This window comes from Typopeltis vanoorti, chromosome 14 (assembly GCF_054136105.1).
Source record: "Typopeltis vanoorti isolate ZY-2024b chromosome 14, IOZ_Tvanoo_1.0, whole genome shotgun sequence".
Lineage (NCBI taxonomy): Eukaryota > Metazoa > Arthropoda > Arachnida > Uropygi > Thelyphonidae > Typopeltis > Typopeltis vanoorti.
In genome coordinates this window covers 123552806-123580501 of record NC_143562.1, presented here as the reverse complement: position 1 = coordinate 123580501, position 27696 = coordinate 123552806, and the positions used below count along the sequence as shown (strand labels likewise).

The following is a 27696-nucleotide window of genomic DNA, read 5'->3' as shown; positions in this document are numbered from 1 at the left end:
TCACTTGGAAGAAAAAATCTACAAGCAGATAGAAGGAACCGCCATGGGTTCCCCCCCTCTCACTCCCCCATGCCAATTTCTATATGGAAGATTTTGAAAAACGAGCCACAGACTCATCCCCACTCAAACCTTCTATCTGGCTAAGATATGTAGATGATGTGTTCTCTATTTGGCCTCATGGCCCAGACACATTAGACTCCTTCCTCAGTCATCTCAATAGCCTACATCCAAGAATCCAGTTTACTATGGAAAAGGAAAAGAACAATTGTTTACCCTTCCTAGACACCTTAGTCACACGCATATGATACACTTGCCTTTACTGTATACAGAAAACCCACACACACAGGCAGATACATTCACAAACTCTCCCACCACCACCCCTCGCAACAATATGGCATCATTAAAACTCTTACCAAGAGAGCCCACAATCTTTGTTCCAGTGGAACCGCCCTTACTACTGAGTTGAACCACATACAAAGCCTTTCCTCTCCAATGGCTACAGTGAACACAGCATCAAAAAAATAATCAGTTCCTCCCCCATTCCCTGTCCTTGTCAACAAGATTTTAAAAATGCCATCACCATACCCTACATCCGTGGCACATCTGAAAAAATAGCCAAGATACTAAAAAAGTACAACCTACACACAGCATATAAGCCCTACCGCAAACTTGCTACCCTTATCCGTTCTATGAAAGATCAGCTCCCTCCTCTCTCTCTGCCTGGAGTTTACAAAGTACCCTGTTCCTGTAAGCTGGCGTACTTTGGACAAACAGGCAGATCAGCATCCATCCGCCTGGAAGAACACAAGTCTTACATCTGTAAACACAACTATGGCCATTCAGGCTTGGCTGACCATGTTGTGGACACCACCCACAGAGTATCATGGAAGAAAATCACCATGCTCCACCACAGCAAATTCAAGAAAGAGAGCCTTTTCTTAGAGGCAGCAGCAGCTCTCAGAAACCAACCAAATAAATACAGTTGCATTAAGCTTCTGAAGATTTGGGAAACACTCATCACCAGAGGTCCCACCTAACATTCCAGGCCACCTACTACCGCCCTTAGAGGGCGCTCCACCTAGATAGGACTTTAGTGTCACCCACGTGGTTGGGCTTAATATTGTAAGATTTGTGTGTGTATGTTACATTAATTGTTTTTGTAATCCCCATAGATGTCCTAGTGACTAGGACGAAATACAGGAAGTATTAAATTCTATTTTAATTCTTTTTGAGTGTTGTAAAAAATCCATTAAGCCTCGAACATGATGTCCTCACAGCACTTAAGCCTCTACACACGAACTTTCATTCATAATGGCTCCCAGATGGCAAAGGTGTGTTCCAGCAGAATAATGTCTCCAGCCACGTTGCAGTACTGTTTAGCAAGTATAATAGGGATTTTGAGGTGTTAGCAATAAAACAACTTAGCGATTATGTGGACTGAGCAATCCAGCATTTGAGTTTATCCTTCCTGTCTGAAGGAAGATATTTTGAAAATGTGGTACAGCATGCCTCTTGCACCATTCAAAGGATTCATAGTCTGTGCCATACCATGCCAAGTAATGTAGCAGCAGGTCTGACAGCAGAGGAGTATGAACTATTAACAGATGCCATAATATTTTGACTGCACAATAAAAGTGTAAATAGGGCAGTAAATTTAAAAAATTCACAAACAAGGACTATAACTGTGGGAGGGGGTGGGGGGAAGACCACATGGCTATTATAAACTTAAATGCAATGGAATTACTATTCAATATTGTGTCATAAACAATAATAAGAGAAGTCCCATCTACAGTAATTTCCTTTATTTCTTTTAACATATTATTTAACCAAATAAAATGTATATTACACTTAACTTACATTTTTTATTACTCAATAATACTATTAATAATTATAATTATGTGTGGACAGACTTATGTGTTCGTCGAACATGTTGTTTATTATTTTAACGGTATAATAGAACACAGAAACTAAGTAAATAATTGATTTATTAACTTGATGCTGATATTTCGCTGGTATTATAACCAGCATCTTCAGAGCACAAAAACACTGTTTGTCACAATACGCGAGACTAAAACAACATGGTGTACATTAACAAAATTGTAGCAGCAACACAAAGACTAGAGTCCTGATTTTGGCGCCCTCTATCTGGAGAAAAAAAAAAAAAAGCTATCACATATTGCTAGAGTCCTAGAAAAGTGCTAGTTTTTCCTTAATATGACTGTCTCCCAGATCTTCGGCAAGTTAATACAGCCATATTTGTTGAGATTTGGAGTGTGTTTTAGGGCTTCTGTCGCCTCTAAAAACAATCTCTCTGATTTATATGGGTTTCTGTGTAGTACTTTTTGTGTTTTTCCAGTTGATCCTGTGTGCAGGGGTATCCAGAGCATGGTCTACTAGGCCCGACTTCCCATAATGATATTTCCGGACGTATCGTTTATGTTCGCTGATGCGGATATTCACAGTTCTTCCTGTTTGACCGTAGTAGGCTTGATTGCATGAGCAGGGTACTTGGTAGACTCCTGGATGTGATAAAGGAGGAATGCTGTCCTTGGGTGAGCGGATGAGGGTGGCTAATTTGCTACATGGTCTGAATGTAGTGCGTAGTTTATGTTTAATGAGAATTCTTGAGATCTTTTCGGATGTGCCTTTAATGTAAGGGATGGTGACTGTTTTGTTGTAGTTCTCTGTGGTGGATGGTGGGAGGGGTTTCTTAGGAGTGTTTAGTATTTTGTTTATTTTTTTGTGGATTGTAGCCGTTGGCCAAGAAGGTGTGGCGTAAGTGAGTCAGTTCAGCAGTAAGAGCCTTGTCATTTGAACAGATTGCTCTCGCTCTATGGGTTAGTGTTTTTAATATGCCATATTGTTGAGAAGGATGATGGTGTGATTGTTTGTGTAAGTATCTGCCTGTATGTGTGGGTTTTCTGAAAACTGAAAATGATAAGGAACCATCTGGGAGACGTGTGATGAGTGTATCCAGGAAGGGCAGACAGTTGTTGGCTTCCGGTTCCATAGTAAAGTGGATTTTTGGGTGTTGGCTATTTAAATGTGCTAAGAATGTTTTCAGGGGTGCTTAAGGGTCAAAGCTGTATAACTGAGAGGAGACCTCCACATAGCCTTTAAAGGAATGCGGAGAACCGACCAGGGCTTCTGACCTAATGTCCAATCCTCACCTTCTCTTGGTGCACCCTGTTGGGTATCTACTTTGATACTGAACGAACGAGGATGGGCTGGCAATATGGGATTTAGCCGACCAAATTGTATTCTTATTGGTTAAACCAAAATAAAAAATGATGGTACAACATGATAAAATTTCATGCCGGCTGGGGCGACGCCCGGTTAAACAAGGCCCCCGTTGTTTTCGCCAGGGAACCAGGGCGAACAGCGAAAAGTCAGCTACTGGAACAAATCTGAAAACAAACCCCAACTCAACATCACCAGAGTTAAAGATCGGTACTATCAACGTAAGAAGCCTGAATGGCAAAGAAATGGAGCTAGCTGAGGAATTAGATAAGTACCAGATCGACATAATAGGGGTGACTGAAACAAAAAAGACCAAAACTGGTGAGATCTTTCTGAGCAATAAATACAAAATGTTATATTCAGGCAATAACAATCAAGGAAAAGAAGGAGTAGCCATAGTATTCAACACAAAATACGAGGCTAATCTTCTTGAATGGCAGTCAGTCTCAAGTAGAGTAATGTGGGCAAATATGAGAATGGGGAACTGGACAATGAGACTTATTTGTGCCTATGGTCCCACAGAAGGTTCTACTAAGGTAGAAATGGAGGCATTTTTTGAGGCTTTAGAAAAAGCAACTGACACAATGAAAAAGGAAAAGTTGGTCCTTGTTGGGGATCTAAATAGTAGAGTAGGAAATGATTGTGAGACATACAAAAATATTTTGGGAAAATTTGGAGAAAAGAGCAAAGCTAATAATAATGGCAAATATCTGTTGGATTTCTGCTCAGGACATGGACTGGTTATTACTAACACCATGTTCCAACATAAAAATGTGCACAAATTCACATGGAGAGAAGAGGCTAGGAATAAGAAAAGTCTCATTGACTATGCTATTGTTGATAGTGATGTTTTCTCCCTGGTGCAGGACACCAGAGTGTACAGAGGATTTGAAATTGAAAGTGATCACTATTTAGTCTTGAGCAGGATAAAATTGAATTTCATATTGAAAAGAATAACATGTAAGAAAGTTTTAAAGCGAATAAAAGTTGAGCAGCTCTCAGATGTAAACTGTAGACTAAAATACAGAAATATTATTGAAAAGAAAATGAAAGAGTTTGAGAACAGGAATCAAACCTTGGAGATTCAGTGGCAAGCTCTGAAGGAAACATTGATTGATTCTGCCAGAGAGGCATGTGGTGAGGTTGTGTGCAAAGATAAAAAAATCAGAACTCCCTGGTGGACACAGGAAGTTAAAGAGGCAGTGAAGGAAAAGAAGAAAGCATATCAAAAGTTCCTGGCAAATAAGTCAGCTTTTACTCTTACAGAATACAGAGACAAATGTAAGAAAGCTAAACAGTGTGTAAAACTAGCTAAACAAAAGTCATGGGAGGACTTTGGCAAGAATATAGAAAATAAATATCAAGAAGGTGGCAAAATATTCTGGAGATTGTTGAAGAAGCTTAGGAATGGAGGAAAGAGTGCTGTAAAAGGAATTAGAGATGATAAAGGTGAAATGAAAACAGGAGAAAAAGATATCCTTGAAGTATGGAGTAATTACTTTGAAAAACTGCTAAATGAAACAAGCAGTGATGACAGCACAGTGATAAAAAACACTGACCAGGCATGCAGTCAGGAATACATATCCATACTTGAAGTAGAAAAAGCCATCAAAGGCTTGAAATGTGGAAAGGCAGCAGGAGTAGATGATATTCGACCAGAAATGCTGAAGTATGATGGTATACAAGTCTTACAGTGGCTGCACTGCATAGTTCAGAAAGCCTGGACAGAGGGACGAATTCCTGATGATTGGAGTAGAGCTCTCATAGTACCCATATATAAAAAGGGAAATAAAACTGAATGTGAGAATTACAGAGGTATTTCCCTACTGAGTGTTCCTGGCAAGATCTATGCAAGTATACTTGAGAAACGGTTGAGAAGAATTGTGGAAGAAAAGCTTGGTGAAGAACAAGCTGGATTCAGGCCAAATAGAGGCTGTCAGGATCAGATCTTCACTTTACGACAAATAGTCGAGAAAGCATGGGAATATAACAAAGATCTGTATTTAAGTTTTGTCGATTTGGAAAAGGCATATGACAAGATGCCAAGAGAGAAGCTATTCAATACGTTGCAGTTATATGGTGTCAATGGGGCATTATATCAAGCAATACTTAGTCTTTATTTGAGTTGTGAGTCAGCAGTTAGAATTGAAGGAAGTACAGGAAGATGGTTTAATGTTAAATCTGGTGTGAGACAAGGATGTACATTATCCCCTCTGTTATTCATTATCTATATGGATCACATTATGAAGGAATGTAGTATTAAACCTGATATCAAAATTGGAGATGTTAATGTCAGCTCTTTGCTTTATGCGGATGATGTTATACTTCTAAATAAATCCGCTACAAGTCTGCAAGATTCTCTGACTAAATTGAATAGCTGTTATAATAGATATGGTATGAAGGTCAGCAATAAAAACACAAAGACAATGAAAATAGGCAGAATCATTGAAAATGTCAACTGTGTTGTGAATGGAGAACCTGTGGAACAAGTAAAACATTTCAGCTATTTAGGCACAATTTTTACTGAAGATGGTAAACTAAATATAGAAATAGACAACAGAATCAGCAAAGCTGGTATCGTGGGAAGTCAATTGAATAAATTCATATGGAATAAGAAAGAAATTAGTCGGAACACTAAATTAGCTGTATACAAGACTGTGTTCAAACCAATTTTAACTTATGGATCTGAGAGCTGGGTCAGAAGTAAAACACTTGACCAAAGACTAGAGACCGCAGATATGAGAGTCCTGAGAAAGATTAGAGGCGTGAACAGATGGCATCAATGGCAATATCATATTAAAAATGAGGATATTAGGAAAGAACTTGACATTGTCAGCATCCAGGAATGCGTTAGCAGAGCTAATCTCAGGTGGTATGGTCACTTAAATAGAATAGGAGAGGAAAGATTAGCAAAACAAGTGTTCTCTGCCAGGTTGGCAGGAAAACGACCCAGAGGAAGACCAAGATATAGGTGGATTGATACGGTACAAAGTGCCTTAGACGATAGAAATATAAGATCTGATAATGTTGGAGTCTTGACAAGTAACAGACTGATTTGGAGGAAAATTGTAGATAGGAAGTTAGTAATGATGTAATTTTTTCATGTAGTACTGTCATATCCTGTACACCCCTTGAGGGTACATGGCAGGAATTTGATGATGATGATGATGATGAAGAATGTTTTCAATGTCTCAGGGCCATGTGGCCAAATGGCAAGCACATCATCAACATAGCGTAGCCAAAGTGTTGGTTTGAGAGTGGCTGTATTGATTGCATACAAACTGGCTAGACATTTAGCAAAGCTACTAGCCACTCTCACTAACAATTCTCCCTCCTTTATCAAAAATTCAGCACACCTAAAAAGCATCTTACAACACCTCACCCTAAAAAGCTCAGACTTAATAGTAAGCTTTGACATCACTATTCACAAATGTACCACTAATAGAAACCCTCAATCTACTGAAGTCACACTTCCCCCTGATATATTTGAACTATTCAAATTCACAATACATGCAGGATATTTCACATGTAAAGGGAAAATATACAAACAAATTGATGGGACAGCCATGGGCTCCCCCCCTTTCTCCCCCCCTAGCCAACTTTCACATAGAACACCTGGAAAAACAAGCAATCAATACAGCCACTCTCAAACCAACACTTTGGCTAAGCTATGTTGATGATGTGCTTGCCATTTGGCCACATGGCCCTGAGACATTGAAAACATTCTTAGCACATTTAAATAGCCAACACCCAAAAATCCACTTTACTATGGAACCGGAAGCCAACAACTGTCTGCCCTTCCTGGATACACTCATCACACGTCTCCCAGATGGTTCCTTATCATTTTCAGTTTTCAGAAAACCCACACATACAGGCAGATACTTACACAAACAATCACACCATCATCCTTCTCAACAATATGGCATATTAAAAACACTAACCCATAGAGCGAGAGCAATCTGTTCAAATGACAAGGCTCTTACTGCTGAACTGACTCACTTACGCCACACCTTCTTGGCCAACGGCTACAATCCACAAAAAATAAACAAAATACTAAACACTCCTAAGAAACCCCTCCCACCATCCACCACAGAGAACTACAACAAAACAGTCACCATCCCTTACATTAAAGGCACATCCAAAAAGATCTCAAGAATTCTCATTAAACATAAACTACGCACTACATTCAGACCATGTAGCAAATTAGCCACCCTCATCCGCTCACCCAAGGACAGCATTCCTCCTTTATCACATCCAGGAGTCTACCAAGTACCCTGCTCATGCAATCAAGCCTACTACGGTCAAACAGGAAGAACTGTGAATATCCGCATCAGCGAACATAAACGATACGTCCGGAAATATCATTATGGGAAGTCGGGCCTAGCAGACCATGCTCTGGATACCCCTGCACACAGGATCAACTGGAAAAACACAAAAGTACTACACAGAAACCCATATAAATCAGAGAGATTGTTCTTAGAGGCGACAGAAGCCCTAAAACACACTCCAAATCTCAACAAATATGGCTGTATTAACTTGCCGAAGATCTGGGAGACAGTCATATTAAGGAAAAACTAGCACTTTTCTAGGACTCTAGCAATATATGATAGCTTTTTTTTTTTTTTTTTTTTTTCAGATAGAGGGCGCCAAAATCAGGACTCTGTGTCTTTGTGTTGCTGCTACAATTTTGTTAATGTACACCATGTTGTTTTAGTCTCGCGTATTGTGACAAACAGTGTTTTTGTGCTCTGAAGATGCTGGTTATAATACCAGCGAAATATCAGCATCAAGTTAATAAATCAATTATTTACTTAGTTTCTGTGTTCTATTATACCGTTAAAATAATAAACAACAATTATAATTACGGTTCTGTTAAATTCTAATGAATAATTTAAGTATAACTGAGAAAATGTGATTGTGATTCACTATCTGTGAAACTCTGGAATCAAAAATAAATGAATGAATTACTCATACTTTCATAAGGACTACTGTTACATCCTGAATGAAACATTTATTAAAAGAAATTATTAATTCAGGATCTAACAAGTCTAAAATATAAACAAGGAGAAAACTTGTACTTGGGCAAGAGAGAAAAATACACATGTATTAACCTTAAGTAAGGCTGTAAATACGTTGATTTAGAGATGTGAAATTAATCTTGTTTACCCAAGGTCATGAAAGGAATTTTGTATATAAATGTAGTTAAAAAGAGAATATCCTATGTAATGTATGTGAATTGATTGAATGTAAGCAAAAGTCTAAAGGTCACGTATTATCCGTCCAGTGTAATTTATGGCCTAAGGCAAAGAGAATTATATGGAAAGTGAAGCTCAATCGTGTTTCTTGGAAGACTAAGCGCGGAAGATGAGTGCTGTGCATAAAAACATAGCAAAAGAGGATGCCAAAAGGGGTGATATAAAAGGGGTTTGCCCCCTCTCAAGAGGCTTTTTTTTTGTTCCTGGTTCCTGTTTCTTGGACATTGGCTCTCTCTCTCTCTCCTGCCTCCTGAGTGAATCCGGACTACCCGTAGAAGTTATGAGTCGGTACCCATAGTTCCAGAGTCCCGGCTAGCTATCTCTTCATGACAGAGTAGCCGGGCACAACCAAGGACCAGCAATATTGATGACTGCAAGCGGCAACGGAACGAGACCAGGGCGGCATATCGCCAAATCGTTCGGAAAGGCCATATCGTGCGACCATCATAAGTGACCACGTGGACGAAAGCCAGCAGAAGGGTCGAGATGTCTAGACAAAGCTGTGGATGGACCAGATGATCATACCAGTGAATGGTAAAGTACAGAATTTATTTTATGTTTCCAGTTAAAGAAATGAATGGATGCTGTATGTAATTTAGAGTGAGGACATTGGATAGTAAACTTTTAAGTGATTACCATATCTGGTAGTGACATGTCCCAACTGCAAAGACATGTCTGAGAAGGAAATTTTATGTGATATGACTATGATTAATGTGAGAAATTTACATAACTGAGAAATAATTGAATGGATTAATTCTAAACTAACATTTTGTGTATATTAACGAGTGTTTTGTAGAGCGAGTTAGTGTTCATGTTCAAGGGTGTTTAGCTGTGTTACCTAATTTTACTTAAAATGAAATTGAATTTAACTATGTGTGTGAAGCTTTTATTGTATATGAATTTTAGACCTCAATAAATGCACTTTGTATTTTATACCTGATATTGGCCTGAGATATGAATTCAAATTACCACTCATAAAACTGAACCTAAGCAGGTAGGATATAGATGTATAGTAGGTATTCATAAGCCATGACTGCAAACGAAGCTAGATATAGACGAATTGAAGTAGAAAAGTGCCAGAACTTTCACCTCTGTATATTATTCTGAGAAGGTCTCCTTGGATAAGAGTCATCTATCCTAGGATATTGGCTGGCGCAGCGTATCAAATAAATTCGTCAATATTTGATCAGGAGACAGTCTCAGATAGTAGAATTAGGGGCTTTGTTCCTAACTAAGATAAAGCCTCCAATAATTAAAGAATACATGTGACTGGTCTAGAAATGGCCCAAATTATAGATTGAGTAGAATATAGAGTGATAGATGCAAATTGAATTGAGTGTTAAAGATAATCGAGAATTAGAAGAGAGTTAATTATAGTATAGTAAGGCAAACATAATAGAACCAAAATATAGAAAAGTACAAAGAACAACAACATAACACTACCTGTCTATTTGAAGAAATTACTTTATTTACAATTTTATTATGGGTACTATTTTACAAAATTAATTCATGTAATTTTTTGTTTCTCATTTTTAAATATTTTAGTGCCTTGTTCAGAAATGTGGGACTTTGAGACATGTTCTGGGACTATCCTGGATAAACTCGGATAATTGGCCGCCCTAGATGTAAGTCTGTAGTTTAAATTACAGGAGGCTGGTGTATCACAATGGTGCAATGTCACCTCCACTATTATAAATTTATATGGATCACATTATGAAGGAATAAAACTTGTTAAATCATAAGTTAAAGACCCTTTCTTTAAGATGTGAAATTTCTAAAAAAAATTTATACCACCAGTCTTCAGAAGTTCTTAACTCAACTGAATTTTTGCTGTATCAAATTTAATTAAAAAATAGCAATAAGAGACAAAAAAAAATATGTGTTTTTAAGAATTCGTGATAATCAGAGTGTGGAAATGCTGCTCTGGTGATCAAACAGAACATTTTCAAAGCAAGTAAGGTCCCCAAATAAGCAGGATGGATCTCACACTAGGCAAGCTGTGAATGTATATAGGTCTACCACCTACAGACATTCACAGGCATAAAGGTTACAATGGGATTAGAACATACGGTCCTCTGGCTGGAAAGTAGGGATACCATCCAAAATAAAATAAACTACTTAAACTTTATAATAAAAAATAAGTAAAATGATATACTGTATAAAGCAATTAAACTTACTGGAAATGTTCATCTTGTGCCATTATTAAAGAGCTAAAAAGGAAAGGAAACATATGCAATTAACCACAGACAGACAGACATACATACATATATACACACACACATTTTAATTTGTAGCATAATTTTAATATAAGCAAAAAAAAAGTCTAATCCAGGATATATCAGGTGAGGCTAATGCAGTAGTCAGCAACAAAATCATATACAGCCTTTATGTTCATTCTTTTTTCTCCATAAATGTTTGCTTAATACTGCAAAATGCAGCCATCAAATCTTTTGATGGGCTGCATTTGAAGTATTAACTTATTACATAACTTATTAGATTACTTAAATTAAGGGGATATTAAATCCCACATAGTTTTAAAACCAAATAAGAAACTCAAAGATCAGAATCAGAGAGTTTCTTGCCGAATATAGTCAACTATAAAGTATCGGCGACACTAGCGTTAGCCAATGCAAGTGATCCTAGTACGTAGTACAATATCACAGTACAATTGTACTACGTACTAGGATCACTTGCATTGGCTAACGCTAGTGTCGCCGATACTTTATAGTTGACTATATTCGGCAAGAAACTCTCTGATTCCGATCTTTGAGTTTCTTATAGTCCCTTAATTTAAGTAATGTTTTCATTGCCGAAATGAAGCTTATTAGCTCTTTATACTTAACTTATTAGATTTTAATAAGCCATAAATTAGAACAAAATGATGAACTTTTGAAAAGTGAATACTGTTCTCAGCTTATAGATGAACACTTACATTGTGTGTGATATGTGCAGTGCTATGTGATATTGCTACATCACACACCACTGCAAATTAGCTTGAGACATTCAACCTTAGAAAACTTCAACTAAGCTACTTATTTTAATAATTTAATTTTAAATTTAAATATCAAAATTAAATTTAAAATTTTAATTGTGGGTAGTACAGCTTTGTAAAGAGTAGGTCCTGTCTTAGTTTATTCTAATTTTATAATAAAGTGATAACAATGGAATTGGATAGAGGAAATGGCTACACCACAGTGCTGTTAAATTTTGCACAGGCATTTGACAGAATACACATGGAAAACTATTACAAAAGTTGGAGTAAATAAGAATGGATATGAAGCTACTAGAATGGATAGGCGGGTGACTGACAGACAGCAGATTGTATATTATTATTATTATTCGTGACACCTCCAAAGAGTTCGAAGACTCATCACGGGAGGACACGGAGGACACCATAGAAAATCCATTAGTTTAAGCACAAAACAAAATTTAAAACAGTTGATTCTAATTTTAAGATTTAAGATCTTAAATACAATGAAATAAACATGCAAGTATATGATAAATAATTCAGAGACAGCAGATAAGTTATACCATCAAAAATGCAATGAAGTACGGAAAGCAGCAAGATCTGATAAAGCCAAATGGTTGGAGGACCAGTGCAAAGACATTGAACAGTACTATGGAGAAGACAAAACTAGAGCGGTCTACAAACTTATAAGAAATGTCAATAGGAAGTGTCAAACTAGATCAGTAGCAGTCAAAGATGAAGATAGTAAAGTACTGATGGGCAAGACAGAAATCATACACAGACGGATAAGATATTGCAGTGAACTATATAAAAATCAACTAAATAATACTGCAACAGAAGTTATCAAAGAACTAAAAACAATCTCTCCACCAGAAGAGATCTTTGAAAATGACATCTTGGAAGAAGAGATGAATAAGGCTATAAAACATTTCCAGAACAACAAGAGTCCTGGAGATGACAACATAATAGGCAAGACACTAAAATATGGGGGAGAATCAGTTGTAAAAGAAATGCATAAGCTATGTAATGAAATATGGGAATCAAGGTATGCCCCCAGAGAGTGGAAAAAATTGGTCTTGATTGTTCTTCAAAGAAAGGCAGTGCTTTAGAACACCAATTACAGAACTACTGCATTAATGAGTCATCTTGGCAAAGTGCTGATAAAAATGCTAACAGAAAGGTCATATGGAGGCACATCTTCCTGATGAGCAAGCCGGATTTCAAAAAGTTCAAAGTATAGTGCAACAAATACTCGCAATAAGACTAATAGCAGAGAAAGCTCGAAGAAAGAACAAAAAGATATGCTGTTTCGTGGACTTCCTAAAAGCATTTGATAATATTGGCCAAAATGTAACATGGGCTGTCTTGGAATCCTATGTTATGGACAATAAGTTGATCCGCTTGCTGAAAGATATAAAACAGCCAAGCACAAGTAAAAATCAGGATAGCAGGTGCGACTGGAGATTGGTTTGCCACTAGTCAAGGCATAAGACAAGGGGACCCAATATCACCAATCACTTTCATCACACATCTGGGAAGAACACTAGATAAGATTAAAGAAGGTGGAGGCATTTCAATAAATGGCACGAGAATAAACTACCTCTGTTTTGCAGATGACATCGTCCTGATTGAAGAAGATGCAGCAAGGCTGGAACAGACATTGCAAACACTATACACAGAAGGAAAAAGATATGGACTAAATGTCAACTTTGAAAAAACTAAAACAATGATATTTGGAACAGGTTTCAACTGGAAAATGTGGAACACTTCACATATCTTGGACACACACACACACAAAAAAAAAAAAAAAAAAAAAAAAAAAAAAAAAAAAAAAAAAAAAAGGAGATAAAAATTAGAATAGCCAGAGCAACAACTATTTTAAAAGCCATGGACAAAATATGGAAGAGCCGAGCTATAAAGATGCAAACTAAACTGCGCATTGTAGAAACCTGCATCTTCAGCAGCATGCTCTATGGTGTTACACCCCCCCTGATATCTTAAGAATGTAAAATTCTCAGTTATCATGGTGTAACACGAAGAGCAAATAAATAAATAAAAAACCTGCAATAAACTAATAGCTAATTTAAATGAATTATTTAAAAGAAAAGGAAATATTCTTGCATCCAATAAAATATATAAAATATAATGGTGTTTGGTTGAACTAAAACAAAAAGAAAGAATATATTAATGTTGTAATATGATATAAAAGAGAAAATTTAACTAAATAAGACAGAAAAGGATTAGTCATAAGAGATGGTATGTGAGAGGCTAGAGATTAAAAATATCAAGTGAATTCATAGAAATATTTTGGAAAGGGGATTAAGTTAGAGGCTAGCAGAAGAAAAACAACAGACTATCGCTCAGGGCCGATTCCTGGATTGAGACATCGTTTCGCTTGCGGACCAAAGGTCGTTTAGCAGAAAAAAATGCCACCCTAATTGGTCGGTGAAGTAAAAACAAGTGGGGGGGGGCAGAGAAAAGAAGTTAAAGAGGGTGCTGTTAGGAGAGCAAGTATAAAAGGGTTGGAAACCCCCCTCCCCCACAAAGCTTTTTGGTTTTTGTTTTGGTTCTGTTCCCGAGGTGTTCTCTACGAGCTCCGTGGCATAGGTTTCACGCGGTCTTCCTGAGTGGAGATTGGGGTTATATCTCCGTCGTCACAACATGGAAACAAAAGTGAGCGGGATTTCGACTCCGGATTTCCTATGTAAGAAGCGAAGAATGCCATAGAGTCAAAGAAAAGGAAACATATTCTTTGTGTTTCAACTTCAGTGACAACCACGAAAAAAGGAGAGCTGTAAAGAAATAGATGTCCACGTCGCGAGTTGCACAGCCGATATATAGATGATTCAAAGTGTGTCCGCAGTTACGAAGAGTTAAGACCGCATAAGCCTAGTTCAACTCCAAAAGGAACATAGGAGAAGCAGATTATCAAAGAGGTCATACCAAGTTAGTTCAATCAGAAAAAGGTAAAGGCCCATGTGGAAAACTCAAGAAAGAAAGGTACTGTAAATTATATCTAATGTTAACTAAAATTTATCTGTAATAGGTATCATTATTCTGATACGGAACTGTTGAAGTGACCAAGGAAAAATTATACTAGGACTTTAGTATCTGACAGAATATATTAAAAGTAAGCTGACTAGTGTTAATGTTATATGAATAATTAAGTGTCCTGAGCATGTCTATTATTGAGCATGTCTATTATATTGTATAAGAAAGTTTAAATGTCATAGTTATGTGTTAGTGCAATAAATGGTTTAGTTAATCTACTTAAGTTTGGATAGTTGAATAGTGTAAATTAAGTAATTACGTGTCCTGAGAAATTTTTCATGTCTATTACAATGTATAGGAAGGTTAAATGTCATAGTTGTGTGTTAGTGCAGTAAAAGGTTTAGTTAATCTACTCAAGTTTGGATAGTTAAATAGTGTAAATTAATCTTATATGTCCGTGTCAAATGAATTTATGTGTTGAATGTGTATGGCGGCATGATCGTAATACCCATTATTGTATCATAGCCTAATTACTTTTAATAAGTTAATGTTAGTTTGTAAGTATTTGTTTAGCATCGAATTGAGTAATAACAAAAATTGAATTGTACCATGTTAAAGTTTTTAATAAACCTTTTGTCCAATGATAAAACAGCTGTCTGAAATTGCTGTCCAATGCACCACTTGAAAAATTACGAACCTAATCACGCGGGAAATTAATGTGTTAAGAAACGAGATAAAGTGTCACGACTACAACATTGTTTCACTTTCAGACTTATTTGAGTTCTTTCTCCATGTTTTTGTATATAATATCTCAAACTAAATATCCCAAAAGGTGCAGTATAAATACGAATATTAGGGGTACTAAGGGGAGAATTAACTTAAGTATTAGTAAAAATTTTGGTGATACCTCGTGCATAGACAATAGTTGAACATAGATAAAGGGGAAATAACTAGATAGAATAAAAATCATAAAATGGGACACAACAATGGATGTGAGGCTTGGGTACTCCTGAGAGAATCTGAAAGGAGGACATTGGCATTTGAGAGGAAGTGCTATAGAAAGATCTTGAGAATAAGCTGGATACAGAAAGTGAACAATGAGGAAATCTACAGACAAATACAACCAAAAAAAAGCCTGATCCAGAAAATAATCAAAAGGAAACTACGTCTCTTTGGCCATATGTAGAATGAAGGATGAGAGGAAAATAAAAAAAATGCTGCCGTTTGGATGATTGAAGGAAAGAACAAAAAAGAAAAACCAAATAGAGAATGGGGCAATAACATTGTCAAATGGTGCAGAAACTCTATACACAAAAAAGGAGAATGCAATGGAAGAATCGTATGAAGATGGTATCAGACACCTATGGGCATTGGACCCATGGTTGTTGATGATGATGATGTTATGATAAATATACAAACACTTATTGTTTTATTAACTCCAGACATCTCATAGCTAGTTATTTAGCTCTAATGAGCATGATGCAAATATGGCAAGCAAAGTCAAAAATGCTGTCAAACTCTAGTGAATACTATGTTTCTGTAATTCTATATATCTCCAGTAATCTACCATTTATTCAAATGCTAAAAAACTGATCCTTCAAAGTTTAGAACCTTAGTGACTTATCAACCCCTGACGTTGCACTTTCTCGTGAAATGAGCACATGTGCAGCCAGAATGAATATCATATTCTTTTTTATTTTCTTCTGAAAACTCTCTCTCACTTCTTAATTATTATGTGACACCTCCAAAGGACTCATCATAGGCGGGTATTCCACCATCTACACTACTTAATCCTCCATCTACATGTAATGCTGCTATCGATCATCTACAATCTGCCAACTAATACTATTTTTTGTATATAAACTGCATGTGTTTTCCATCTGATTTTCTTATATGTAGAACAAAAACATCCAATTTTCCAGGAGAAAAATCACTACTACCTCTGTATGACATTGGATAACTCAACTTCAATTTAAAAAGTCCATATAAATACAGATTACTCTGATCACAGCAAAAATGAAACTCAGGTATCAAGGGATGCTATTAGTATCCCATCATTCTTCCTGTTGCATCACGGAGGCAGTTTACATGCAAAAGTATGATACACTATAACACAGCATGAAATGAATAATATTACACACACACAAAAAATCATGAAACATTTTTTCTTCAGAATTATGTCCATTAGGACATAACTGCAGTAATTTCTATATGGAATTTAATAATAAATGAAGTTTATGCCAATTAATTTTTGTAAAACTGACACAAATTATGGTATTGGACACGTAACTGTATGATAGTAACTGCTGGTATTTAGCTATTATCTATATATCTACCTAATATCTAGATGTTATATAACATCAGTTTATGTTTTCTTTTCATTAAGTACTATACCACTTGGCATTATTCATATATATATATATATATATATGTTAAAGATACCAAGTAATACATACATACATACACACACACACTCATGTTCATAGAAACCGCATCACATGATGTAATCACGTTTTGTTTTGTTTTTTTGTTATTCAAATTTGAATGCCTATTTAAAAGGGATAATAACAATAATTGTCACAAATAAAGAAATTAATATAACATTTTTTTAATTAATATTTTGCTCTTTTTAGTACAAGATATGACATAATTAGGAAATGGCAACAAACTTGACAAATTTACAAATATTTCAAAATGGAGTGGACAGTGATATTTTCATTGGAAAAACAAATACCGGTATCAAAATTTAATTCAAAGCTAAAAATTTACTTTTTTTGTTACAGTGCATACAAAGACATTACATTATATTAAAAAATAAATAAAGGCGGGAATGTAGCTTTCCGTCTTTCGAAAATTGTAATGAGGAAGGATGACAGAGGCAGTCGGATAAAGAAAATATGTGTGGAGGAATGGAACAACCCCAAAGCACGCCGATTTTATTAAACGAATAAGTCGCAGAAACAATGCAAAACCTAATACAAGTAACGCATAGATATAGCTAGCTGTTGTTACTTGAAAAAAATGTAGCACTCCTTAATGGGGAGAAATACTAGAATCGATGCGATTCTCTCTCTGATACAAACTATAACGTGATATCGTAAGTCAACAATTATTATATACACAATCTACACATTACGAAGTGGTCCTTTTACATAGCCATAAACTCACGTGCTTTCTGTTTACACACTATTTCAATCAGTAAAATAGTCAAATTTTAAAACGTAAATAACCACAATATAAAAAATTATTCGAATAAATTACAACTTAACACATTCATAAAAACTTACATTAGTACTTAACGAAGAACAACACTAAAGCATAACAAAAACAAGGACACCACAAAACACGTTTTCCGATTTCTGCTTCCCGTCATTAAGTAATTTCATATCATACTCGCCCTCTGTCAGCAGCACCAACAAAATTTTATTTCTCTTTCCTATTCTTATGACAAAATTAAATAAATAAATAAGTAAATAAAACCAAAAATAATATAATAATAATAATAAATAAATACATAAATAAATCCACTATTTTTTCGTTGTTTTCTTCTTAGTTTTCTTTTTATGATTAAGGATATGGAGAGTGGTATGCCTGAAGAGTGTTTGGATGGTGGGAAAATAGATTGTCTTTAGCAATAAAGAGAGGGCATGATGCAGAAAAGATGATAGCTATGGTGGGTACAAATGACCTGAGTGGTGGTATTTATCGGGTAGCAAAAGATTTAAGAATATTGTTAGATATCGTGAAGAAGAAATGTGTCAAAGGGAGGAATGTGTGTGTGTGTGTGTGTGTGTGTGTGTGTGTGTGTGTGTGTGTGTGTGTGTGTGTGTGTGTGTGTGTGTGTGTGTGTGTGTGTGTGTGTGTGTGTGTGTGTGTGTGTGTGTGTGTGGATGTGTGTGTGCGCGTGCGTGCGTGCGTGCGTGCTGGTAATGTTTTGATAATTATGAGTTAAGTAGATGAACGATGATAATGAATGATATCATCACTAGAATGTGCAAAAAAGTGATCTGGAATTTGTTGATGTCTGGAGTATGTTTGAAGGCAAAAGACAGCTGTATGCAAGAGATGGGCTGCATCTGAACATGATGGACGGTCATACACGATTGAAGAAGTTACTGTTTTCTGAACAACGTAAAGTAATCAGGGAAACTAAAATTGAAAAGGTGGAGTGTAAGATGGAGAAAGTTATGTAGTGAATGTATACTTGTTGATCCTTTTTCGTGGAATAAATTGCAGAATAGAATGGATAAAAATCGGTATGGGAGTACTGAAATTAGTGACATGTATATCAGTTCTAAAGTTGGTGCAAGAACTAAAGGGAATCTGCAATTTTTGTGTACTAATGCAAGAAGCGGTCGAAATAAGAGATAAAAATTTTTGGCATTAGTCAGTGCAATCTCACCAAAAGTTGTAGGCATTAGTGAAACTAGACTGTCAGCAGAAGATTTGTTATTAGATTTGAATATGATGGGTACAGTATTTTCAGGGAGGATAGAGGAGATAGAACGGGGGGGGGGGAGAGAGAGAGAAGTACTGTTGATGACCAATGCACCAAATATACAGTTAGTTGCTGCTATTGGCTATTGACCAAGGGATACAGGGACTGATATTGAATTCATGCATCAGCAAATTTGTGCAATGAGAACAGGGTTAGTGATTATTATGGGGATTTTAATTATGGTGATATCAACTGGAACGAGGAAATATCACGTGGCAAAAAGGAAATGGAATTCACACACTTTCTAAGAGATAATTACTTGAAACAGCACATAACTGAAGGGACTCGTGGTGTGAGAGTGTTGAACCTGGTCATTGGTTCAAAGGATATATGCATAAGTAATATGTCCTGGTTACCTCCAATTAGTGAGAGAGCAATCATATGGTATTCACTTGAGAGGTTGCAAAATTTGTGGATTTTTCTCTTCAGAAGAGGTATAGACCAAATTACAGGTTAGGTGATTATAACAAGCATCGAAGTGAGCTTACAGCTGTCCCATGGCAGAATGTATTACAGGGAAACGATGTTAGCAGTGCACGGGATAAAATCAGTAGGTATCTGAGGAAGGCGATATCAGAATGTATTCCCCATACTCAGGAAGACAAACAAGATAGGCGTTACGGGGATGAGTAGTAGCATCAAGTTTGGTGTAAAAAGAACATGTTATGGAGAATTCACAAGAAGAAAAGCGATCAATACACCCTTGAGTAGTAAAAGGCTCAAGCTAGGAAGATTACCAGCATAGTAGGAAAAGCTAAATCACATTATGAGAAGACCTCAGCCAAGGAGATCAAGAGTAATTCCAAAGAGAATTCCGCTATGCGGCAAGTAAAAGGAATAATTACTTCGGAAGGATAACTTTAGTAGGTGTTGAAAGTATTGACGTGAACAATTCAGATATAATAGTAGATTTCCTGAGCGATCACTTTTCAAAAGTCTATAACCCAAGTGAGGATATCTCTGTACCTCTACCAATAACTACTGTAAGAATAGTAGTTAATAAATAAGAGGTACTTAGTATATTGCAAAATTTAAATGTAAACACTGCTGTAGATTTAGATGGAATATCAGCTCGGGTTTCAAGCGAATGTGAAAAGGATTGTCAATGCCTCTTAATTGGTTATTTAACTTCACTTTGAACTCTGGTGTGGTCGCTAGGGAGTGGAAGTTAGGTAAAGTGGTTCCTTTGAATAAAGGTGGCTCTAAAACTGCAGTAGTAAATTACAGACCTATCACCATCTCGGGAGTGGTGGTGGAAAAGTTGGTTTAAAGACAGAATTCAACAATCGATTGATCAGAATATGATAGTTTAGAGAGGCCAACATGGTTCTATTAAAGGTCGATCCTGACTTAGCATTTTATTAACTTTTTATACTATAATGACATCTGAGTTGCACAGAGGAAATGGCTACACAGTGGTACTTCTGGATTTTGCATTGGCTTTTGACAGGATACCCCATGGTATACTCTTGCGCAAATTTCAGTAGATGAAGAGGGATACTAAACGGGTGATATGGATAATAGAATGACTCATGGAGAGATACCAGAAAGTAGTGTATGGAGGAGCAGAGTCCAGGATGAGGCAGGTGATCAGTGGTGTGCCTCAGGGTTCTGTGCTTGAGCCGTTATTGTTTGATTTGTACATAAATGATAGAGGAAATGGCTTGAAGAGAGATATTCAGTTGTTTGATGATGATGCAAAGTTGAGTAGAACAATAAAAAATCTAGTTGATGTTGAGAGTTTGCAGGATGATTTAAATAAGCTGGCAAAAGGTAATGGATGTGAGTTGACTGTGGAAAAGTGTAAAGTTATGCATTTTGGAATAAAAGATTACCGGCTGTGTACTACATTGATGGAATGGCACTCCAAGAGATTGATGAGGATAGGGACTTGGCGGTGTTGGTGGATAGGAAGATGAAGTTCAGAGGACACATTGCTAAGGTATCCAAGATTGCACATAAGATTACTTCGTTATTGAAGAACACGCTAACATTCAGAGACCAAGAGGTTATTATTCCCCTTTATAAGGCTTCGATACTTCCACATTTAGACTAGTGTGCTTAAGTTGGTCACCTGGATTCCTTGGAGATGAGGAGGTAGTGAAGAGTGTTCAGTGGATGACTAAGTTGGTGAGTAATGTAAAAAATGCTCACTACATTGATAGATTGATAGCTTGTGGATTGCAGAGGTTGGCTGATAGGCTGAGAAGAGGGAGATATGATAGAAACATTTAAATTACTAACAGGTTTTTATAAGATTGATGCAGAGGAAATATGTCAGCTGTGTGATAGTGATGGAAAAACAAGAGGTCATCTCTGGAAATTAAGGAAAAGTGTGGTTAACAATTGTGTGAGAACTAAATTTTTTGCATGGAGGGTGGCGAGTGGGTGGAATGCATTGCCTGACTCAGTTGTGAGTTCTTCGTCTGTAAATGAATTCAAGAAGAGATATGATAGATATTCTTTTGATAGTTTGGGTCTTCTTCAATGAGTCTACTGACTCCATGGAGATACCAATAATAATAATAATAATAATAATAATAATAATAATAATAATAATAATAATAATACTCGCCTACTCCTTATATGGGAACAAAAAGGCGTTAGCTGATTTTTTTTTATAATAAGATGCAATAATGATTTTACTTATTTAGCGTTTGGCTAAAAATACATGCATATGCCACGATATACACAAAAAAAAAGTATGTTCAAGACAATAAAATGCATAAAAGATGTATAAAAGAATACAATAATGTGAAGTGACAATGCGCTCATATATACATAAAAAATATACAAATAAGCATAAAATTAAATTGAATATCTAAGTTCGACACCCAAATCATCAGCATCTGTAGAAACTGTTATAAAGTCAGTTACAGGTCCCGTGCAGATTCTGTGAGGAACGTCTAACGTGATATGTTGAATATAGTTCGGTTATCCTCACCAGAGGAGTTTGATCTTATTCGCCAAGTAAAAAGTAAGCTTCGCACCTACCATGGTTGGTTCGAACCCTGTTTTTCATATTTTTATAGGTCCATGTTTTTCTAGATAGGTCGAACCCTGGTGGAGGGCTGTTTGGGTTAAAAATATCTGCCAGATTACTGGAGCTTGGGCAGTCCATTTCGTCTACCATGCTATTGTTGCATCATAGCGCTCAGTGACAGGTCGTTGTGTCATTATAATAGGCAGGTGTCTTGACTTAAGCCTCTGTGATTTAAAGCTGTCAGTATATAGGACGTAGTGGATTTCAGCAAATTTTGTTATATTTGCGAATTAGGTTGTCTTAGCATCGTAGTTGTGGCGGTTGTATGTGGCTCATTGTATGTAGCCAATATGATGGAGTGGTCTTTATTGTTCCAAAAATTACATGCATTGTCTGATTCAAAACAGTATCAATTCATTTAACGTGTTCACTGTTCAGTCAGACAGCTGAGCAGTATTATTATTATTATTAAAAATAAATAAATAAATAAATAATAAAATAAAATAAAAATAAAATAATATAAAATTATTATTATTATTATTAATAAACAGACCTATAGCAACATTACCAATCATCAATCAAATTATGAGGCGGATCATACTGAAGAAACTCACAGCATACACTGAGATCATTCATATTATCCCCAAAACACAATATGTTTTCAGAAAAATAAGGGAACAACATCTCTCTTGGAAGACTTTACAGACGTAATTAATACCGCCTTAGACAAAAACAAAATTGCCATGGTAGTCTTTATTGATCTAACTAAAGCATTCGATACACTTACACATCAAACCTTGTTAGAAAAGCTGAGGCATATTGGAATAGACGGGCCTCTTCACAGGTGGTTTACAAACTACCTTCAAAATAGAAAGCATATCACACGTATCGGGTCAAACCGAAGCAGAGAGCTACTAGTAACCTGTGGAGTACCACAGGGAGCTGTATTCTCCCCAACTCTATTCACCATTTCCACCCACGATATAAATCAGCTACCACTCAAAGGTGAGATATTCCAATACGTAGACGATACAGCAATAATACCCATCCATAATAACGCAAGCATAGCCCAAACAATTATGCAACATGACATAAATCTGATCATAGACTGGCTCCGAACAATAAGTGGCAAACTCTACAGGTTAAAAGACATAGTTCCCATACGCCTAAAAACACTAATATACAAAGCTCTATGCCAAAATATATTAAGATACGCTATAACAACGTATGCTTTCTGCACACCCTACAAATTAAATAGATTAATGTCGCTACAATACAAAATAACAAAAATGATCTTTTGGGAACAAAGAGAAAATCACGACCTTATAAACATTGCAATGTCAGAACACAAAATACTGACAGCAAAACATTTATGTCACTATGCAACTTTGCTAAAACATTATTTCGATGCCAACTACAGGACAGTCAGAAATGCTTACAGCATAACAAGACCTCAGACTACTAATTATATCACATATAAATACAATAATCACTACGGAAAGGCCACGCGAAACTTCTACATCCCAGACATGATAAACAAATTACCTTTTGAATACAGAAACTTTACAAATTACAATAGCCTGGAAAGAGCTCTAAGGACATACTATGAACAAGAAACACGCACCCAAATTACCATACAAATTTAATGAAACACAATATATTCGTTCAGGCTTCCAGTTCAGCGATGCATCAATGCATTCCAAGTTATTGTGCGTGCGTGCGTGTGTATGTGTGAGTGCGCGCGCGCGAATTTCTCAATCACAGATTTCGCAGCTTCCCAACACAGCAAAAAAAAAAAAAAAACACAATTCATAATAACCAACTGGTGTCATCCTCAGATAAGCTTACATATAAGCTTTGAATGAAAGCAAAGAAATTAGTTCTCATCCCAGATGTATCATATGTAACCAAATGCATGGAATGTACGTATCACATGAAAACCAATGTATGTAACGTATGTATTATATGTAAACCAATGTACGTAATGTAAGCAACACATGTAAACAAATGTAAGTAATGTATCATATGTAATCAAATGTATGTAATGTATATAATAACTGAAACAAATTTATGCAATCTAATAAAAAAAATTCTTTTAAATGTAAATCATGAGTTACACTGTATGTGTTTGAGAATTAGGAAATATAATATTTAGATTGCATATGTGTAAATACTGTTGTATAATCACACCTTTTCAAACTTGAAAAAAAAAAGTAAACTACAACATGTAATATAATACTACTTATGTAACTCTGAACAATATAATTGTCAATTATTATTATGATTGTTATTTAAAAAAAAAACTGTTATCAGCATTACTATTTAAATCTCATTATATGTAGCACAAAGTGCTGAACTGTAAAATAATATACTGAATAGATGATCATTGTGCATATGTAAATATTTGAAAGAAAAAAAAATTATTATTATTATTATTATTGTTATTGTTGTTGTTCCGTAAACTCCAAGGAGTCGACAGACTCATCGAGGGAGGCCTAACATCATGTCAAAAACAACTATTCGACATTCACACAGTATCTATCATACCTTGCCTTGAACTCATTCACGGTCGTAGCACCCACAACAGACTCTAGAAGCTTATTCCACTCATTCACCACTCTCCAAGTAAAAAACCTAGCTCTAACACCCTTGTCAACCACGTTCTTGCCAGATTCCAAGCATGGCCCCTAGTCCTCCCATCACCAGTCATATTTTCAAAAATATCTTCTGGATCAATCTTATAGAAACCCTTCAGTAATTTGAATGTCTCAATCATATCACCCCTCCTTCGCCTATCGACCAATTTCTGCAACTCACAAATCTTCAACCTATTCTCATAAGGTTCATTCCACAGACCTGCTATCATCTTGGTCACTCGTCTTTGGATCCTCTCCACTTCCTCCCCATCACGAAGAAACTCTGGTGGCCATTACTGGGCACAGTAGTCCAGATGGGGTCTTATCAAGGCTCGATACAGAGGAACAACAACTTGTTTGTCTCTGCATGTTAAAGTATTTTTCAGAAGCCAAGTGATTTGGTGAGCTGTTTTAGTCACTTTTGCAATGTGCCCCCTAAACTTCAATTCCCTGTCCACCAACACTCCCTGGCCTCATCAATCTCCTGGAGTATGGTTCCACCAATGTGATATACTGCTGCTATTCTTTTCACCCCAAAGTGCATAACCTTACACTTTGGCACATTAAATTGACATCCATTTTTCCTAGCCCAGTCCTCCAAACTATCCAAATCATCCTGAAAAATTTTGACATCCTGTGCATTCACAATTGCTCTACCCAACTTTGCATTATCAGCAAACAAGTGAACACTTCCTCTCAAATCCTTTCCTATATCATTGATGAACAAATTGAAAAGCAGTGGTCCAAGAACAGAGCCCTGTGGCACTCCACTAGTCCCAAGCCGTCTTTTAGACTCCACTCCTGAATAAACCACTCTCTGGTATCTCTCCTTCAATCACCCTCCTATCCATCTCACCAACCCTATATCTATCCACATCTGCTCCAGTTTACTGATTGGGATTCCATATGGTATCCTATCAAAAGCCTTAGCAAGGTCCAGTAGTATTACTGTAAACCCATTACCCCTATCCAGTTCAGCCGTAACTGTGTTATAAAACGTGAGCAAGTTACTGAGGCATGATCTACCTTTCACAAAACCATGTTGTCCCCCATACAATATCCCATTTTCATCTATCCAATCCTGTATTCTTTTCTTGACTAATTTCTCTAAGACCTTGACAATGATTCCTGATATGTTAATCGGTCGGTAATTTACAACAGCAGTCTTGGAACCAGCTTTATGCAAACACTTTCCCCTCTTTCCACCCACTCGGGACTAACCCAGACCCGAGACTCAAATAAAACAAAATGGTCAAGAATACTAACAATTCTTTAGCTGCTTCTCGTACAACACGAGCTGATATACCATCCAATCCCACAGATGTATTGAAGTTGAGGTTATGCAATGGACTACTCACCTCCACTTCATTCACCACAATTCCCGTATAATCTACTGGTACATTCGTTTCTGCAATGTCACCACCTGGATGATATATTCTTGCAAAGTGCTTACTCAGTAACTCAACTATTTCAATTGATTCAGTGACCTCCCTACCATTGGCATTCTTTAAAATCATTCTGCCATGTACATTTTCCTTTTACTTGCTACCTATCTAAAAAACTGTTTAGGATTCTCTTTAGCCTGCATGGCCAATGTTCTTTGGTAATCCCTTTTTGCTTTTCTTACCACACTCGTTACCATTCTAGCATGCGGTTTATACCGTTCGTGTGCCTGCCGGTCACCTTTCTCCTTAAATTCCCTCCATAGTTGTTTCTTTTTTTGTAGCTCAAGCTTAAAGTGTTATTCATCCATTTAACCCCTACTTGATTTAATATTCGCACTCTAGGTATACAGTCAGCCATTGCTTCATGCAAGCACTTCTTAACTACCTCCCATGCACTATCGACTTCTAGTCCTTGCAGTTGTACATGCAATGGCACTGAACCAATCAAACTCCTAAGCTTGTCATACTTTCCAGCCCGATAATTCCACATGTACCCTGTCTTAATTGAAATTCTACACCTTTTGCCACATTCCAAGTCAAGATCCTATGATCACTCTCACCAATTGGTGACAATGTGGTCATATTTGTTACAGCCAAATCCTCAGATGTCATTACTAGGTCAAGCACTCTATGACCCCTAGTATTTTCCATTACATGCTGTCGCAGATAGTTATCCCTTAATAACAGCATAAAATCCAATTCCTTCCTCCCGTGTGTCCTCTCCTCACTCCAATCAATGCGACCATAGTTGAAATCTCCCATAATAATCACTCTCCTTCCACTCATTTCTACTATTTGCTTGTGCATACTATCTTAACCATCTTTTCCATCACCTGGTCTATAACAACACCCAATTGTATATTTAATTCTGCTAGCCACAATCTCACACCAAATGGCCTCAAATGTGCTCTTTTCTCTATCCTGCAATTCAACTTCTATTCTCCTTGGCTGGAGCTCATCAGCTATCATCAACAATACTCCTCCCCCCATTTTATTCTCTCTGTCATTCCTGAACACACTATACCCATCACATTCAATCCCACTAGCTATATCATCTACAGTCAGCCATGTTTCACTAATACCAATAACCTGTTGTCTGGAAGTGCCAACCATGGCCAAAAACTCTTCCTTCTTGTTCCTAATACTCCTACCATTAGTGTACATGAATTTAAGACCCCCCCATTAGCCCCAACCCTACCTTGATGCCTTATATTAACTATCCCACTCTGACTTGTTGTCCTTATTTGCTCGGGCATATTATATTCATTCTTACATTCAACTGCCACCGTAAGGACTGTATATCTACTCCCTCCCCCCTTATTAAAGACAGTCAGACAGCTGAGCAGTATTCAGCAGTTGAGTAAACGAGGCACAGAGTAGATGTCCTTAATGTGGGAGCACAAGCCCACCGAGATTGTTCTGGCAAGTTTATACAGTATGTTATTTCTAGTCCTGAGTTTGGCAGCAATATTGGAGAGATGTCTATTAAAGGAAAGGGTTCTGTCCACACACGTTGGATTAAAATTTTGCTGTGGTGTTCCTATTTAGTGGCATTCTTAAGATGTCAGGTGCTAGCTATTGTTCAAATGGACACAGCATGTTTCAGTCTTGTAGCTCCTCTACGTGACTGGTTATCATGTTGTCTGTAGTAAAGCAGTTCTGGTTTTGGAACGAAATGCA

At 36.7% G+C, this 27696-nt stretch overlaps 1 protein-coding gene across 1 annotated transcript in view; it reads right to left on the bottom strand.

Moving 5' to 3' along the window:
- The window catches only part of LOC150099879 (uncharacterized), a 434429-nt gene extending 416594 nt beyond the window's left edge, over positions 1-17835 (bottom strand). Inside the window, exons 1-2 of the mRNA XM_090403509.1 lie at positions 17742-17835; positions 10673-10705 (exon numbers count right to left, since the gene is read on the bottom strand). Coding sequence (XP_090259635.1) covers positions 10673-10695 — 23 coding nt within the window. The 5' untranslated portion in view covers positions 10696-10705; positions 17742-17835. The remainder of the gene's footprint in view (positions 1-10672; positions 10706-17741) is intronic.
- Positions 17836-27696: the final 9861 nt, after the last annotated feature.